The following is a 15520-nucleotide window of genomic DNA, read 5'->3' on the forward strand; positions in this document are numbered from 1 at the left end:
TTTATGTCCTATCTGCTTTCAGCAAACACATGTAAAAGTTTCCTGGGTTTTCCTAATATGGCATAACAGGTTTGGGGCTTAGCTTTGCTTTAACCATGGTATTCCAAACCTAGCAAAATATAGTTTACAGTAAACTCATCTCTTCAGTTTCACTCTAAATTTGAAAGGTAAGTTGCACAAACTTTTTTACTTATTCGAAACAAATCTTGCACTCACATTAGTGATAGGCTTAGTTTTACAAAAAAAGTCCTGAAAGTGACAAGTGTTCAACCACCTTCATTCTTTATTGTGCTGGAGGCTGGTAGAGTAGGGAGTTCATACCATAAGTACATTGATATTAAGAAGGTAGACCATGAAAAACTTAGCATCAGTTTTTGAGGTGAAAAGGAAGAAGGTTAACGCCCAACCTAAAATAATGATGATGCTGAACTTTAGGAAAAATAAAATTAGTTATCAGCAAAAAAGCAGTCTGAAGCTGATCAAAAAGACTGTCCAGAAAAAATGGAGGTGAGACTTTCAGGAGTGGTGGGTATTGGCTAAGCTTGCGCTCTTGTTGAAATGACTAACTTAATGAGAGCAAAGTCAAGCCATGCTGAGGGACTTAGGAAGTTCCACCTTAAAATCCTTGGAATGTGCTACATAGGCAACTTCTCAATCTGCATGTTTGTTGACATACAGAGGCAGGAGCTTAAAGGGAAAAAGAACCTGGTTAAAATAATATAATTAGAGCCAAGCAGGTAGCTCTCAAAAGAGTAAGGGCAATAAAAGTATCCCTATATTTCCTTTCTTGCTGATAGATTCAAACTGCAGGTGGAAACAGGCAATTTCCCTTCTCACTTCTAAAATGGTCCCTTCAAGGAAGGTTTCTGTGACATTCTTGGTATGCTGAAGAAACCTGACAAATATATTTTTCTATAGCTAGAGGGAGACTCTTCTCTTCAGTGCAGTCAGTTCAACACCTTTTATTGGGTTTTGCAGAGAAAATGTAGCATGCTATTAAGGGAGAAGTAGCGCCACACTAAGCTGATAGGTATTCTAGCATGTACATGAAGAAGAAAAACACCCCAAGCATCAGAAATCCTTTTATTTATCCCATCTTTCCTGCCACATATTTGTGTTTCCGAGAACACAAGCCCTCTGACTAATTCCTTGTGTCTACAGGTGTACTGGGTCCTGTGACTCTAGATGAATTTGGGGACATTGATACCAATTTGACTCTGCTGTACACATCACAGACTGCAAATCATGTACGTATGTCCAGGGAGCAACTGTTCAGCCTTATATATGAAAGGAGAAACAAAATGCCCTGTACTATTGCATACGAATGATGAAAATAACTACACCAGAAGTGGTGGCGTGCCAAGGCATGCCGTGCATGCCAAGAGGGAGTCATGAGAGGTGTGCTGGAGACTGACAGGATTGATGTCATTTGGTGATTCAGTAAGTGAAGTGCAGCTGGTATTTTGTGGGACTGAAACATTTCTTTTCAGAGAGAGGGGAGGAATGAGGAAGAATATGGCAACCAAGCATACGGCTATGCTGAGATATGCACCACTGTAGCAAAAAAGACCAAGAAGTACTTTGAGTTTGGGCAATACATTTATTTATTAAGGGTAGTTTGAAGCAAGGGACAAAAGAGGGAGAGCACAGCTGCTGACTGCATTTCTTCCCTCCTACACCCATAGTTCAGAATTCTTCTGTATTTCAACACTCAAAAGAATGAGACTCGCGCAATGACTACCAGTCCGGATTTTGTCTGGAAGAACAACAAGCTGCCCAGTGATACGCCAGGCTCTGGTGAGATGTCCATTAAACCTACCTCTTCTTCGAAGACAAGTCACACAGTCCTAAGATCCACCTGCTGTGTGATCCAGCATGCAACCTTCACATTGCCCCCAGCCAGTGACACCAGGAGCTGGGGACAGAACAGCATCTTTCCTTCCCCTGCCCCAGCCTGCCATGTTCTCTGCATCCAGCCCAATTCTAAACCTGCATTTCTGTTTAGGCCCTACTAAGTCTTTCATGGACTCCATACTGTACCAGTGATTGTGGGGAATACCATGGCGTATTTGGGAAGAGGTGACCGCCGAACACAAAACCTTCACTAGAAGATGGTGGTGGTGTGAATCGTTTGAAAGACTGTTCAGGAAAGACAGCAGAGTTACGGTTATGATGAGTTATCTGACTCTGCATTTCTTTATTACTGATGCAGCACAGTGGCTTCTGCTTGCCCCTTTCTCCTTGTTGTAGGGAGCCGGGGAGAGGACAGAGCACTGTGCAGGTTCAGGGTGCTTCTCTGGAGGGGGTCTCTTAGATGAGCTGGCTCCTTGCAGAAAAACGATGGGAAACTAGGTTATTGCACTATCTCCCCCCAAATTTTAAATCTGAAATCCCAGAAGTCACCACCTCCTTTTCTTTTGAGATCTTGGTGACTCCTGGATAGAACGGTTGAATCCCTTTGTAATTCAGCATAGCAGAGTAGAGCCTTGGCAGCCTGAGAGGACTGGGATTGTTTCCCCAGGTAGAGTGCTGCCACATGGTGATTGGCAATGGAAAGGTATATTCTTCAGGGTATGATATGCAGGATAAAGATTATTGCAGTGGCGGTGGTTGCAAGGTTTAGTGCACAGTGGGTTAGTTTTCACCTGACTCATTCCCATTAGTGAGTGTCCAAAGGTGTCACTGTTAGAGGTCCCTGCTAACAGCCTCCATTAGCTTGCTGTACTGCTTACCTCCACTAGAGAATATTACAATGCAAACCAATAGCTGGAGGAACAAACACCATCTGATAACTAAAAGTCTGTTCACAGTAAGGTGGTACATGGATTCAAACACTTTTATTCCTCAGTAAAGTAAATCAGATGGATTCAAATTAGGGCTTGCTGCTTGTCCCCAGCCTTCTCAGTGTTTCTCTAGTCCCATTCTCATTCATCCCTTCGTCCCCACAACATGCTGTGCTGTCAGAGGATCTCTGTATCTTTAAAACATTCCCCTGAGTTCATCCTTGTTTGAAGCTGCTGTACAAGGGCAAAAGAAAAATGTTTGGGAATTGCAGAAAACCAGTGACTACAAACTAGTAGCTTAACATTCAGCACTTAACAAAGGCCTGACTTTGTGGCCAAGCTACACTAAATCAAAGTAAAACCACCTTCCACAGGCACTTGATTATTTTGTTTTCACATTTCTAAAAAATAAACCTTCCTTCAGTGTGATTCTAAACAAATCTATTTCCCCCAAAGGGCAACTTTTTATGGCCAAAGTTTAAGTAAATTTAAGTACAGCCAAAGCCAGTCAAAACTTTCCAACCAGAACTATGTTTCTTCCTCCAGGGAGGTGAACAAACACAGCAACCAGAGCCCTGCTCCTTCCTAAGCTGTAATTGAGAACAGCTGATGCAGTTCAGCTACCCTCCTTCCTCCTGGCATCCCTTAAAAAAAGGTGCTTCATCCACATTTTGCCGTCATTCAGAAAGTTTGAACCCTTGCTCTAAACGTGGATAAGGTCAGCCTTCAATACACAAAGGTTTCTGGTTCCAGAGGACCTGCAGTTAATTTGTGATGCACTCTCCCTTTGTGTGTTGTAATACCGAGCGCCAGGAGGTGGTAGCAAAGCCTCAGGAACGGGAAATTGCGGTCCCACAGAGTTTCCATGGGCAGCTTCGACCTGCTGATTGTCAAGCTGCAAACCACTATTCACAAAGTTTAAGTTTTAGAGAATTCGTAGGAAATAGCTTTGCACATCCTTGTGTACATGTCGTTTTATCGTGGTAACTCAATGTCCTTCCTTGGTGGAGGGAAACGGTAGTACTGACAGTTCAAGGGAGAGCATCAGACTAACACTAAGTTACTCGGAGGCCCTGCGACTGATGCTGGGATGAACACACAGAAAAAAGGTGGGGAGATGTGATACACAGAACAAAAAATCAAAGCCAGAGTGCTGGGTCCAAAATCCAGGTTCCTAAACTGAATTCTATGTTAGATGCAGACACTTACACTGGTATGTTCAAAATCCCTGCCCAGCTGGTGTTTGATTCTGGAGCTAGTGTGCGTCTTGTTGCTTTTTAATTATTTATTGATTTTGACACTTTATCATTTTCCTGTGTGCCTTTGTTTCTGGGCACATGCAGATGTGCATTAGCCTCAGTAAAGCTACCTAGCGCAGCTCTTTTACTGTCCATAACCAACATGGCAATCTGCAAAACTAGATTCTCCTCTGCCATCTTTGCCTGGAAGACTTGCTCAGTAAAGTAGGTACACTCTAGATGTGTGACCACCAGACAAAGCTCTGCCCTAATGGCTTGTTGCTCTTCAAAGGAATTTGGTGGCCACAATTTTCCTTCCCAGTACCCCTGAGCTCCAAGAACTCACCCAAGATAGGCTTCAGTTCACCTTTCCACATTAAGACAATAAAAATTACAACCTTAAATAATCAGTTCCCAACCTTGCCAGTTCTGCCTGCCTGCTCAGGACTAGGACCCTCATGTGATTTTGGGTCTAAGTCCTCAGATGCCTGAACAACTTCGTTTTCAAATTGTTTGGCACCTGGCAGCTTCCAAGGACACTAATCCGGCAGTGCTGCACCAGATTAACTTCCCTCTATAGCATAAAAATTCCATATAGTCTGCTCAGTACCACTTGTCATCCCAATGCAGTATCTACAAATGTGTTCAGGAATGAGTCCACAGTCTCCAAAGCTCTGTCTACAACAACTACAGAATCACTTTAAACAACTGGGGCGATAAGTAGCGAACCCAGGTGCAAAATTTTGAAAAGTTTGTGTATGTTAAAAGCTGTACCATGATTTTCATCTTGACCTCTTCTTGGATAACAAGTTCTTGTGAGAAAAGCCTTTCAAATCCACAAGTGGCTTGTACTCTGTATTAGCTGAAATTCTGGGTGGAAGCTGTGGTCTTCAGGTGTATCCCATCCTGAAGCAAATTACACCAGTAAAGACTCTGAGTGACAAAGGTATGGGTAGTTGTGGAAAATTCACTGTCAAAGGGACCTGTCTTTCACACTGGGTGGGTATCCAGCAGACGTGGAAAGGAAAAGACATAGGTTATAAAGCCTGAATCAGAAAGTCATCAGTGAGTATTGTGTTTAATGGTAAAAAACATAGGGACCAAACCTTTGTTCCTCAGTTCAGAGAAAGCCTTATCCAAAGAAGTCAATGAAGAGCCCATTTTGCATTAAGCCCTGGGTATGCTGGGGGAAAACAATGTTTCTTGCCTGCTAGTGACTGTGATTTCAAATGGTCAACTGGTTACCCCATCTACATCCCTATCCCACAAAGAATTGTACCCAAGATTTGCCTCCACTATCTTAAGTAGTTACTGAAAGGAGAAATTTGGCTGCTTCATTTTTTAAAATGTCATTACTAAGAAAAGTCAGCTTTATTCCTGGACTATCCCAGTTTGTTTTTAAAGAGGAGAACTCCTGGAAACTCTGCGGCTGAACTGATGTGAGATTTAGTGCTGTTTAATGCACCTCCCACCTGGGTGTCCCTACAGAGTGCCCATGCCTCAGGTGGGGATGTAAGACTGCACTGCTCCGGGTCATGCTTCATCCCGCAGTGAAAGAGGCAGGCATATGTCATCTCTAGGCAGTGCCGGACTTTACCATAGCCTGTCAATTTGGATGTGACCAAAGAATATCCCTGCTCAGCCACTGTGACTTGCACATGTGTGGGTGAGGGTAATTTCTTAAATATAGTATTGTTTTTCAGTGTCCTTTGTCAAGTTGTTTATTTTTCAATTTTTCTTCTCCGCAGGCCCACACATCTTGACCATTGCTGTCTTTACACTCACGGGAATTGTGATTCTGGTTCTGATCATCTCTTTGATGATTCTAAGGTACCAACCCCTTTGGCCCTCTGTTTGTCCTTGAACAGTTTTCCTCTTAGGGCAATGCCTTTGATCTCTGCTGAAGAGCCATTCATTAGCTTACCTTACATACCTGGGTGATTGCCCTCAGTATGAACTCTTTAGGGTATGCCAAGTAGTGTTTGCATCCATGGCGTTGTTATGTCAGGTTAATAATCAAGGCAGAAGATGCAGCAAAGCTCGAAGTTTTTTGCATCTGCTAAAAAGCTCTGATTCCTGTACATACTCAGAAACATACATTTCAGAACAATCTTCAGACTTTTTCCACTTACTGCCCATCCTTACCTTACTTAGGGTTCACTTATGTTTCTTTAACCTATCAGTGACATAAAAGTTCAATCTAGAAGGAGGTATTTGTCTTGAGTCACTGTAGGAATCGAAACACCATGAGGTTTTGGTGTTTTCATTGCATGGATCCATCCTGTCTTTCAGTTTCCCCCGACTCAGTCCAAATCCTCACATACCGACTTTTCTAACAGCTAGAATTTCACACACAGTTCAGCTTTATCGTGATAGAAAAAGGAGAAATCAGTGACATCTCATTTGCTGGAAGAAATGCCACCCCATTTCCAAAATATATGATTTTCTTTCATATTTAAAAAAATTGTCTTTACTGTGCATCTGTTTTCAGTAGCTCAGCATCCCTCTTTGCTATATATCCGAGAACTTCAGAAAAAGTGAGAAAATCAGGTCTTAAGAAAACTTGATTACAAACAGATACTACTCAGTCTCTTATTCTGAGTGGACCAGTCTGCCTTGCTAACTAAAGCTTTTCACAAGGGAAAAATCAAAGATGAAGGTATACAACTCTTACACATCCAGTTGTACTCAGCAAATGGAAGAGCTAATCATTGCCACATCTAAGCACTAACGTATAAACAGACATGTAAAGTTTGTAATGGCTACGAAAATTGATAAAAATCTGTCTGGAGACAGTTTGGACTTGTAAAATGTTCTGTACTCTTCCATATTTGCAGATGCATAAAATCTAAAGATTCTGTTTAGATGATTAGATTATTATTGTATACATATCACTGTAATATTCCCAAGCATCAAATATAGAATAGATGCCTGAGGATTTTTTAGAATAAAGCTTGCCCTTTTAGTGTTGAAATAATGGCAAACTTCTCAACTACAATTGCTACTGAAGAGTGTTCCCTAACAAGCAAAGGAGAATAGAGACTGAGCTATGAAAATGAACAAAATGCCTCATTATTCCTTCTTAATCTCTCAAGTTTCTAGGACACTTGAACTATCCCACACCTCCCTGTGTAGTTCTGACTGCTAAGTAAACAACCGAAGTCCTGAAAAACACATAACTAAATATTAGACCTAGTAGATTTTCACTCAGTTTGATATGTACTTAATCACCAGCTGATACCAGTTTCAATTGCAGTACATCCTGGTGATACAGCTTACGAGACTGAACTGAGAAAAACAGTTCTTGCCACAAGAACTCCCTTTTCTTATACATGTATGAGCTAAAATATGTTGGAAAAGGGAATATTTGTATTATTAGCCAATACCATGGGTTGTCCCATTTGGAGCATTTGCCAGCAGTCATCAGGGTGTTGGGATTCCCCTGCAGTCCCTCCAGTCAGTCCTGTGTTTTTTTTAATAGAGGAAGGACTTGCATGGCTAAGTGGGTAGTTTGATAAGTGCTAGTCTTCTTGCAGCTTTTCTCTAAGAGAAGACAGAGTCTGCTCTGAAATTCTGCAAGGGAGGCAGCAGTTTCCTTCTCCCCTGAGGGAGAGGGCTCTTCTTCCCTCATTTTTACAAAATGTGCAGAATACAAGGGACATGCACAAAAAGGCATCTCATCTCAATACTCTTGCTACCTCTTCTCGTATTGTATTCACACCAGCTTTTACCATCCAGCGTTCATGCCAGGACTTCCTTTGGGTTGCATTTGTTTGTGAGACCTCACTTCAGAGTACATTCAATAACACAGAGGAGAAGACTATATAAAATCCAGACAGCCCTGTGTGCTTTAAATTGTTCTGACCTCCCTTGAGACACTGGCAATTGCCTAGCAGTTGTTCTGCTAAATCTGTTCTGTTGTTCTGCTACGTCTATGGAATTGAATGAGAATTTAGGCTTTCCCAAAGCTAGAGGAATTAGAGCAGCCTCAAACTGGGAAACTGTACAACAGCCACAGGGCTTGTGCTCAAGCCTTGCCCACCTGACACTCCATCCTTGTGTCACCCTCACACTGGAAGCTTCCCTGTCCTAATCTCCTGTTGTGGGTTTCGGTTCACTGGGAGGATGTTCTGAATGAGTTCACTTCTTTTGCAGGAAGTACAGGAGAGATAATGAGCGTCGGTGGAAGAAATGGTCCCATATACCGCCTGAGCAAATCTTGCCTCTGGAGACCAGTGAGACAAGTCATGTTAGTTTGAAGGTAAGAGAAGCATGATACCTGAATCTAGGTCTTGGATTCTGTCTTCTAAAGACCATCCATCAATGCTGGGGTGTTGGCATGCTCCGAGTGCAATTCAGGCTATGGCTCTGGTAGAACTAGGATCTGTCAAAATTATTTCTTTTTTAATTTTTTTTTAACCCTCACTTGGTGTATTGAGGGAAAAAAGAGATTATTCTCCATCTATTACTCCCTAATAGAATATATCTGTTTCCCAACAGTCAAGCTCATTTTGTGATGGGGGAATGGGCTAGGTATTGATTTCCAGTCTCTTCCACACCACCACTGTTACAAATAATATCCCTGTGCTTTGTTATGCCTCTCTAATCCTCAAGAACATGAAAGCAGCAGGTGGAGGCCACGGCAGCTGTGGGAGCGGCATGGATGTCTGGCACTTTCTGTGGCATGCAGTGGCACTCCCTAGAGAGAGAGACTTATGCTTCTCTGTGTGGCACACACTGACATTACTTATCTCTCTGGACCTGCCAAATGGGGAGTAGGTGACAATTGCAAGTTGATTATTGTTCTTTGTTCTCAGATCGATGAAGATAAGAGACGTGACACCACCCAGAGACTGCGCCAAGGCAAATATGACAAGAAGGTAACCTGCCTGCAGTGTCCACACTCCCTTCCTTGGCTTAGGAGGGCTCTTTCTGGGAGGAGATTGTTCCTCTCCAGAGACAATTCCACCTCTCCCAACCTTGCAAAATGGCTTGATCTTATGGAAGGAATAAGCCATTTATTCCATATCAGGTGCTTTGCATTTTGCTTACTGACAGGAGGCAAAATATTCGACTCCATGAACGCCTAGCCTAGTCCAGAAATGCGGAAGCAGAAACAGAGGGACCCGAAATTTGATACATTTTGGTACCAAGGAGATAAAGGGATTAATGGAGGACAGGCCATTTACATGGCAATTCTTGTACATTAAGTAGAGCTATCTGCCTGACTGAGATATATTCACGTTGAGTTAAAATTTGCATCATTGACAGTTCTAAATAGTTCCTATCTACCTGGTAAATCTTTTGAAGGAAATATAACTCCGTTACTTATTAGCTGATTAACTGATACTCCAACAGCTAAGCAGTAGACAGGTGTTTCTGAAGTATTTCTCTGTATGGACATTTCTTGGAAAAGAAAGATGAATTGCTGTTGTACTAAGCCTATGTTTTTTTACCCACTGTTATTTTTTCTTCAGGTAGTGATCCTAAAGGATCTCAAACACAACGATGGTAATTTCTCAGAGAAGCAAAAAATAGAACTGAACAAGGTAACTGTTGCATGTAGCAACTGGACGCTGCAGGGTGGGATGGAGCCTATGAGTGAAGTCATTGCTTTCCACTGTCAACTCCAACAGCCATTGCTTGTGCATGTTTGTGAGGTGGATGGGTAATGAGTTCCTCAAAGGATATTGCTTGCTGAACTTTCTCTTTGTGTGTGTGATCTCATCACCAGTTCAGAGTCTGAATTATATTACAGTGAAGCTGAGGATGAATTAAGTAATTCATGCTCTGTCATATGGCCTTGCTAAACACATTTTTATAGCTGATGCTAAAAGGCAATGCACTCTTTTTGCTCATATCATGCTAATTCATTAGTAGCAGAATGTTGTAGTTAAATCTTATTATTGAATGCCAAATGCAGCTCTTTAAATATAAGTAACTGTCTGCTGACTTGTGCATACAGACTCTTCCAACATGACAAATGAATTTGGCTGCAGTACTGCATCTTTTCTGAATGGTTTTCCTTTTTACACAACACAGCTATACTGCAAATTCAATAAGCTCTAAAAATACCTCAAAGTAAACTACAGTTGTCTATATAAATGGACAAAGTCCATAATATCATGCAGAATCATTAAATTTTTATTACTTGCTCATTTACTGACTGATTCACAAAATTCTGTCAGTCATAATGGCTATTCTGGTCAACTGGGAGGTTTGAGTAGAAAGGCAATAATGGAGACTATAGTGGGCTCTGGAATTAATTTGCAGTATCCAACAGCAGCTACTCTTATCTCCCTAATCCAGAAGGCTCTGGAATGACAAATGTCTTCAAGCACTTCACTCAGTGCCTTAGTACACACTGGTTTAAAGGAAACTCATACATCTTATCAGGGCCTGAGATAAAAAGTCACATCACACAAGTATCCTTGACCTGTGTTTCTGTGCTAACAATGATTGCTTTTAAAAATAGATGCAACGTTTCTGCTCTAGCTCCTGCAGATTGATTATTACAACCTGACCAAGTTCTATGGCACTGTGAAGATAGACACCATGATCTTTGGGGTGATTGAGTACTGCGAAAGAGGTTCTCTGCGGGTAAAGAATTTTGGAGCTCTCCTTCCACCCCCAAATTATCAAATTTCAAACTAAGAAAAAAAATCCACATCTCTGTCTCTGGCCTTGATGCTGCGGCCTTGATGCTGCAGCCATGGATGGAGCAAGCGGTGGCAGATTTCTGACTCAAGTTCCCTCTCCCTTGCTCGGTTCTCTCCAGCCTTCCCCAGGTGCTGCTGCAGCTGCCATCACTTTGATGGTTCTCAGCAGCCAGAGGATAAGGTGAGGTGCAAGCGAGGAAAAGTACAGGCAGAGCTCTGCCCAGGCAACAGCCAGTATTTGTATTGTGTCCCCTATTGGGAGCATATAGGATATAACTTGTTCTTTATTTTCCAGGCTGTAGCTGTTGTCTCTGCTGATGCCCTTGTTGACCCCATAGTGCCCCCAGAGTGTGAAAGAATAGAGAAAAGGATATATTCCATATGAATAGGGGACAAACAGTTTGAGGCTGGAATATGGCAAATCCTGTGCTGTAAGGGACAACAACCTTTCATTTCTGTTTATAAAAAGAAATGATAAATTGATGCCTGGCAAGTGTTATGGAAAGACTTACCATTTATTACTACCAATATTATTTCAGCACTGATCATGAAGTAATGGTGGCATCAGCTCTTCTGTGGGCACACATGGTCTCTGATTCTGAGTTCATAGAAAGACTCTCATCAGTAGCAGTAGTCTCTGGAACAAACTCACAGCAAGGCAGCAAAATAACAGCTCTATCTCTAGTTCTTTTCTTGTAAACTGGCACACTCATGGAGGTTTACTTTTAGCAATGGAAATCGTAGTGGCTGGAGGAACTGTAAATGACTGGCACTTTAAGATAAAGGAACAGCCTAGTTTGAACTTATAAGGTCATGAGTAAATTGGTAGGAAATGGACTGTGAGCACAAACCATAGGAATTCCTTTCCCTTCCTCTTGCACACCTTGCCCATTTCTGTCTCAGCTATTTTGCTTTATTAAAGACCCAGCTTTAAAAGAAAATTCACTATTTACCTTTAATTACACAGAAAACTCTTTTCTGGAGTCCTCAATTTTCTAGCTCTGTGTAAACCTAAAATATATTTCATATTCCCTGTTTTCTGAGTCAACTCCTGCTCTAGTGCACGTACTCCCCATAAAAAATGAAGGGCTACCTCTTTCAGTCTCTGGTTGAAAGGCTATGTGATTTAAATATGAGTATCTCATCCTCTCCTTTTTCCCAATGCAGTTTAAAACTACTCTTTTCTTCTCTTCACAGGATGTTTTAAATGATAAAATCTCCTACCCTGATGGCACATTCATGGACTGGGAATTTAAAATCTCCATCATGTACGATATTGCCAAGGTAAGCGGGCTGCTGACAGTGCACTGTTAATCAACCTTTCTGTCTTGCCAAACAGATCCTCTGGAGAAGTGAAGCTCTCAGGGTTTTCTCCTTTCCTTGCTAGAGGATGTATGCCTTTCCACTCTTTCCTCCTCTGGGGATAGGTATACGGGGCAGGAGGAACCAGTGGCTCTCAAACTGAAGGGGGAAATGGGAGCCAGAGCTGGCTTTGGGTTCTTTATAAATAAACAAATAAAATATGCCCCAAAGAAATGTGACCCTCTTGTGGTTTAACCCCAGCCAGCAACTAAGTACCATGCAGCCACTCACTCACTTCCCCCCCCTCAGTGGGATGGGGGAGAGAATCGGGAAAAAAAAGGTAAAACTCATAGGTTGAGATAAGGACAGTTTAACAGAACAGAAAGGAAGAAACTAATAATGATAATAGTAACAATAATAAAATGACACTAATAATAATAAAAGGATTGGAACATACAAAACAGGTGATGCACAATGCAATTGCTCACCATTTGCTGACCGATGCCCAGTTAGTTCCAAAGCAGCGATCCCCCCAGGCCAACTCCCCCCAGTTTATATACTGGGCATGATGTCACATGGTATGGAATACCCCTTTGGCCACTCTCTGTCAGCTGTCCTGGCTGTGTCCCCTCCCAACTTCTTGTGCCCCTGCAGCCTTCTTGTTGGCTGGGCATGAGAAGCTGAAAAATCCTTGATTTAGTCTAAACACTACTTAGCAAAAACGGAAAACATCAGTGTGTTATCAACATTCTTCTCATACTGAATCCAAAACATAGCACTATACCAGCTACTAGAAAGAAAATTAACTCTATCCCAGCCGACACCATTTCAGACCCAAAGGTGAGAGTGTTACAATCTGTTGACCAGTGGCTGTGATTAGTAAGTAGGGCCTGTGCAGTCACAAGACCTGCAAAACACACTGCTCTTTGGCCTCAGGTAAGGCATATAAAGGAAAAATGTGGTTTTTCAAAATGATGAAATTATTCCAGTTTGGATCCAGAGACAGGATAAACTTTTTCTAAACAAACTGTTTATTTTGCATCCTGATCTTCTCACTCACTAGAGTGAGAAACCAGAAACTAGAGCTATCCATTTCAGGCAGTTCGAGAGGGAAGACATTAATCCTGTACAGACACCAAGACTCGCTTTCAGTAGCTTTCAACAGATCTTTACGTTTTAGGTCCTTGTGGTAGGAGGACTCAGTATGAAAGGTAAAGGAAATTCTATTCTACATTAGAGACTTGTATCTGCTTAGCTGGTAGTTAAGGAACCTTTATAATTCACAGGTATAATAATTCATTATACCTCTGCAGGTAACATAGAGAATTACCTCTGCCTTTTTTCTAGTGATCAGCTGCTCTCCTCTTCCTATTGTTGGTTTGTACTTGGACAGTCCTCCCATTTCCCTACATGCATCAGTTCAGATTTGGTCTCCACGATGAACGACTCCACTGTGTCTGTTCTAAAGAGATACTGAAAATCTTGCTCTTTATTAAAGCCCCCTTAATCCACATTGTCACAGTTTGTTGGCCTTGTTAATGACTTTCAAGTTCAGTTAATGTTCAGCATTAAGTTTCATTTTAAATAGCAGCAACAGAGTTTCCCTTCCTCCTTATAGCATATCAAAAACCAAGGTATTTTTTAAGCCTTTGCAGTTCACCTTCAGATGTTTCCTAAGAAAATAGGGATTAGTACTATCTCTGTTTACGAGAAGGAGAGAGAAATCCCAGTCCTTCTGAAGGAAGTGACAAAATGCCCAGTGACTACACTGGGACTTCACAACCTGTCGTTCACTGCACCATTGGTAATGGGGATGGGACATGGAGTCTGAGGATGGGCGGCGCACCACATCTGTTCTGTGGAATGACTCCTGCACATTATTAGCCATGTTAGTAGAGATGGTTCACAAAATCTTCCTGAAAACTTGTATGTACCTACGAATATCAGGAAACTTACTGTCATTTGGATGATCTGCCAGCCTCTCCTATTCCTTGGCCTGATGCTGTGGTGAAGCCTCTGGGACCTAGACGTTTCCATTAATTTCTTTTCTGGCTTTTCCCAAACCACAGCTTCCCAACCTCCAGGCACCCTGTCTATTTTTACTTGATGGGCTTCTTGCTTTACATGAGTCATTTCATAGCCCTTCAGCTCCAGTTCCTCTCATTCCAGCATCTGCCCTTTTCAAGACCAGCCCCAGCTCGCCAGGCTGTTAAAATCCGTGTGACTGGCTCCTGCAGTTCCTTTGCCTTCCTTTTGATATGCTTCTGCCTCTCCACGCCACCACTTTCCTACAACCTGCTTTTACCGTTGCCCAGACAGTCCTCATGCTTTGCCTGCTCTTCATCTCGCACAGAAGCCGCTGCATCAGTGTTTCTGAACAGAGATTGAATACTTTCTATTCCCTGGTACAGCTAGACTATTCCTAGAGCAGCCCTTAGTCCACTAGAGGAGGTGGTGTAGGCAAAGGAGAAGCCCTAAAATGGCTCCATTTACTTTTTTTTTTTTCCCCCTTTTTTTTGCTATCTTTGCTGTCTCTAAGTCTGATGGCACCACCTGTAGGTACATGGATTTGGCTACATGTGACCAAAGAGCTCTGATTAAAGGTCTGCTAAGAAGGAATTGCAGTAATCAAGCCTTGCAGTTATTAGTGCACACACTGTTGTTGCAACACTATTTATTAAATAAGGGGCTGCTGCAGGATATTGTGCAAGGGATTGTAATATTCCTGCATTGTGTCAGGAAAAGGGTTCTCAGTCAGAACTAAAGCTTCAGAGCAGAGGTTACAAGAGTGCCTCAAGGATTTAGGAGTACTGCACTGGAAGTTGTTATAAATTTTGAGAACCACATTGTGGGTTCTTAATAGGCTCTGTGTTTGCAGGTAGGTGCATAGGGTAGTTGGAAGGAAAGAGGAAAACTTTATCAGGCACATGTATAAGACTTCTGCCTTCAGAAACTGTTAAGAAGAAAGCCCTGGTATAAGGAAATCAAAATTACCTTTGCCTGCCATTTGATGCTGAAACTGATTGGGAATTCTGCTGTAGCAATGGGTATATTTCCTGGCTGATGAAAGCAGGAGCTGGAAGAAGGCACAGCTGGAGGAAATAGGACCTAAAGCAGGCAAAACATCCTGGATAGTGTCATCAGGGCTGCATGATAAAAGCTGCTTAATCAAGAAATGTGTTCCTTGGATATAGTGTGCACACAGCCTCTGTAAATTTTGGCATGATCTAGATAGGTCCAGGCTAACCAGTCCAACAACATTCTCCAGGGACTGCATCTCTTGAAGGCTGCTTGTATCTTAGACATACATCTACTGTGCCCAAAACTCAGCTCATGTCTCAATGATCTCTTGCAGCATTTGCTGATCCATTCCCAATTACAGGTATCCAGTATTTGGAGAGAAAACCCAGCATGTCATACTGTGTATTCATGACCACATGAGCTAGGTAACCCTGATTAAAGTCTATCTAGCTACCAGTTATCATACAAGAGGATGAGCTATACGTGTAGGAGTTTAAGTGGAAGACCACTCAGAATA

General features: G+C 42.1%; 1 protein-coding gene across 2 annotated transcripts in view; it reads left to right on the plus strand.

The window, feature by feature from the left end:
* The window catches only part of GUCY2C (guanylate cyclase 2C), a 52230-nt gene that overhangs the window by 19951 nt on the left and 16759 nt on the right, over positions 1-15520 (plus strand). For both annotated transcript variants that reach the window (XM_069773292.1, XM_069773291.1), the window contains 8 exons: positions 1162-1247; positions 1686-1797; positions 5770-5851; positions 8177-8282; positions 8839-8901; positions 9499-9570; positions 10517-10621; positions 11878-11964. In XM_069773292.1, the coding sequence (XP_069629393.1) occupies positions 1162-1247; positions 1686-1797; positions 5770-5851; positions 8177-8282; positions 8839-8901; positions 9499-9570; positions 10517-10621; positions 11878-11964 (713 nt within the window). The remainder of the gene's footprint in view (positions 1-1161; positions 1248-1685; positions 1798-5769; positions 5852-8176; positions 8283-8838; positions 8902-9498; positions 9571-10516; positions 10622-11877; positions 11965-15520) is intronic.

The sequence above is a fragment of the Haliaeetus albicilla genome, chromosome 28 (genome assembly GCF_947461875.1).
Source record: "Haliaeetus albicilla chromosome 28, bHalAlb1.1, whole genome shotgun sequence".
Lineage (NCBI taxonomy): Eukaryota > Metazoa > Chordata > Aves > Accipitriformes > Accipitridae > Haliaeetus > Haliaeetus albicilla.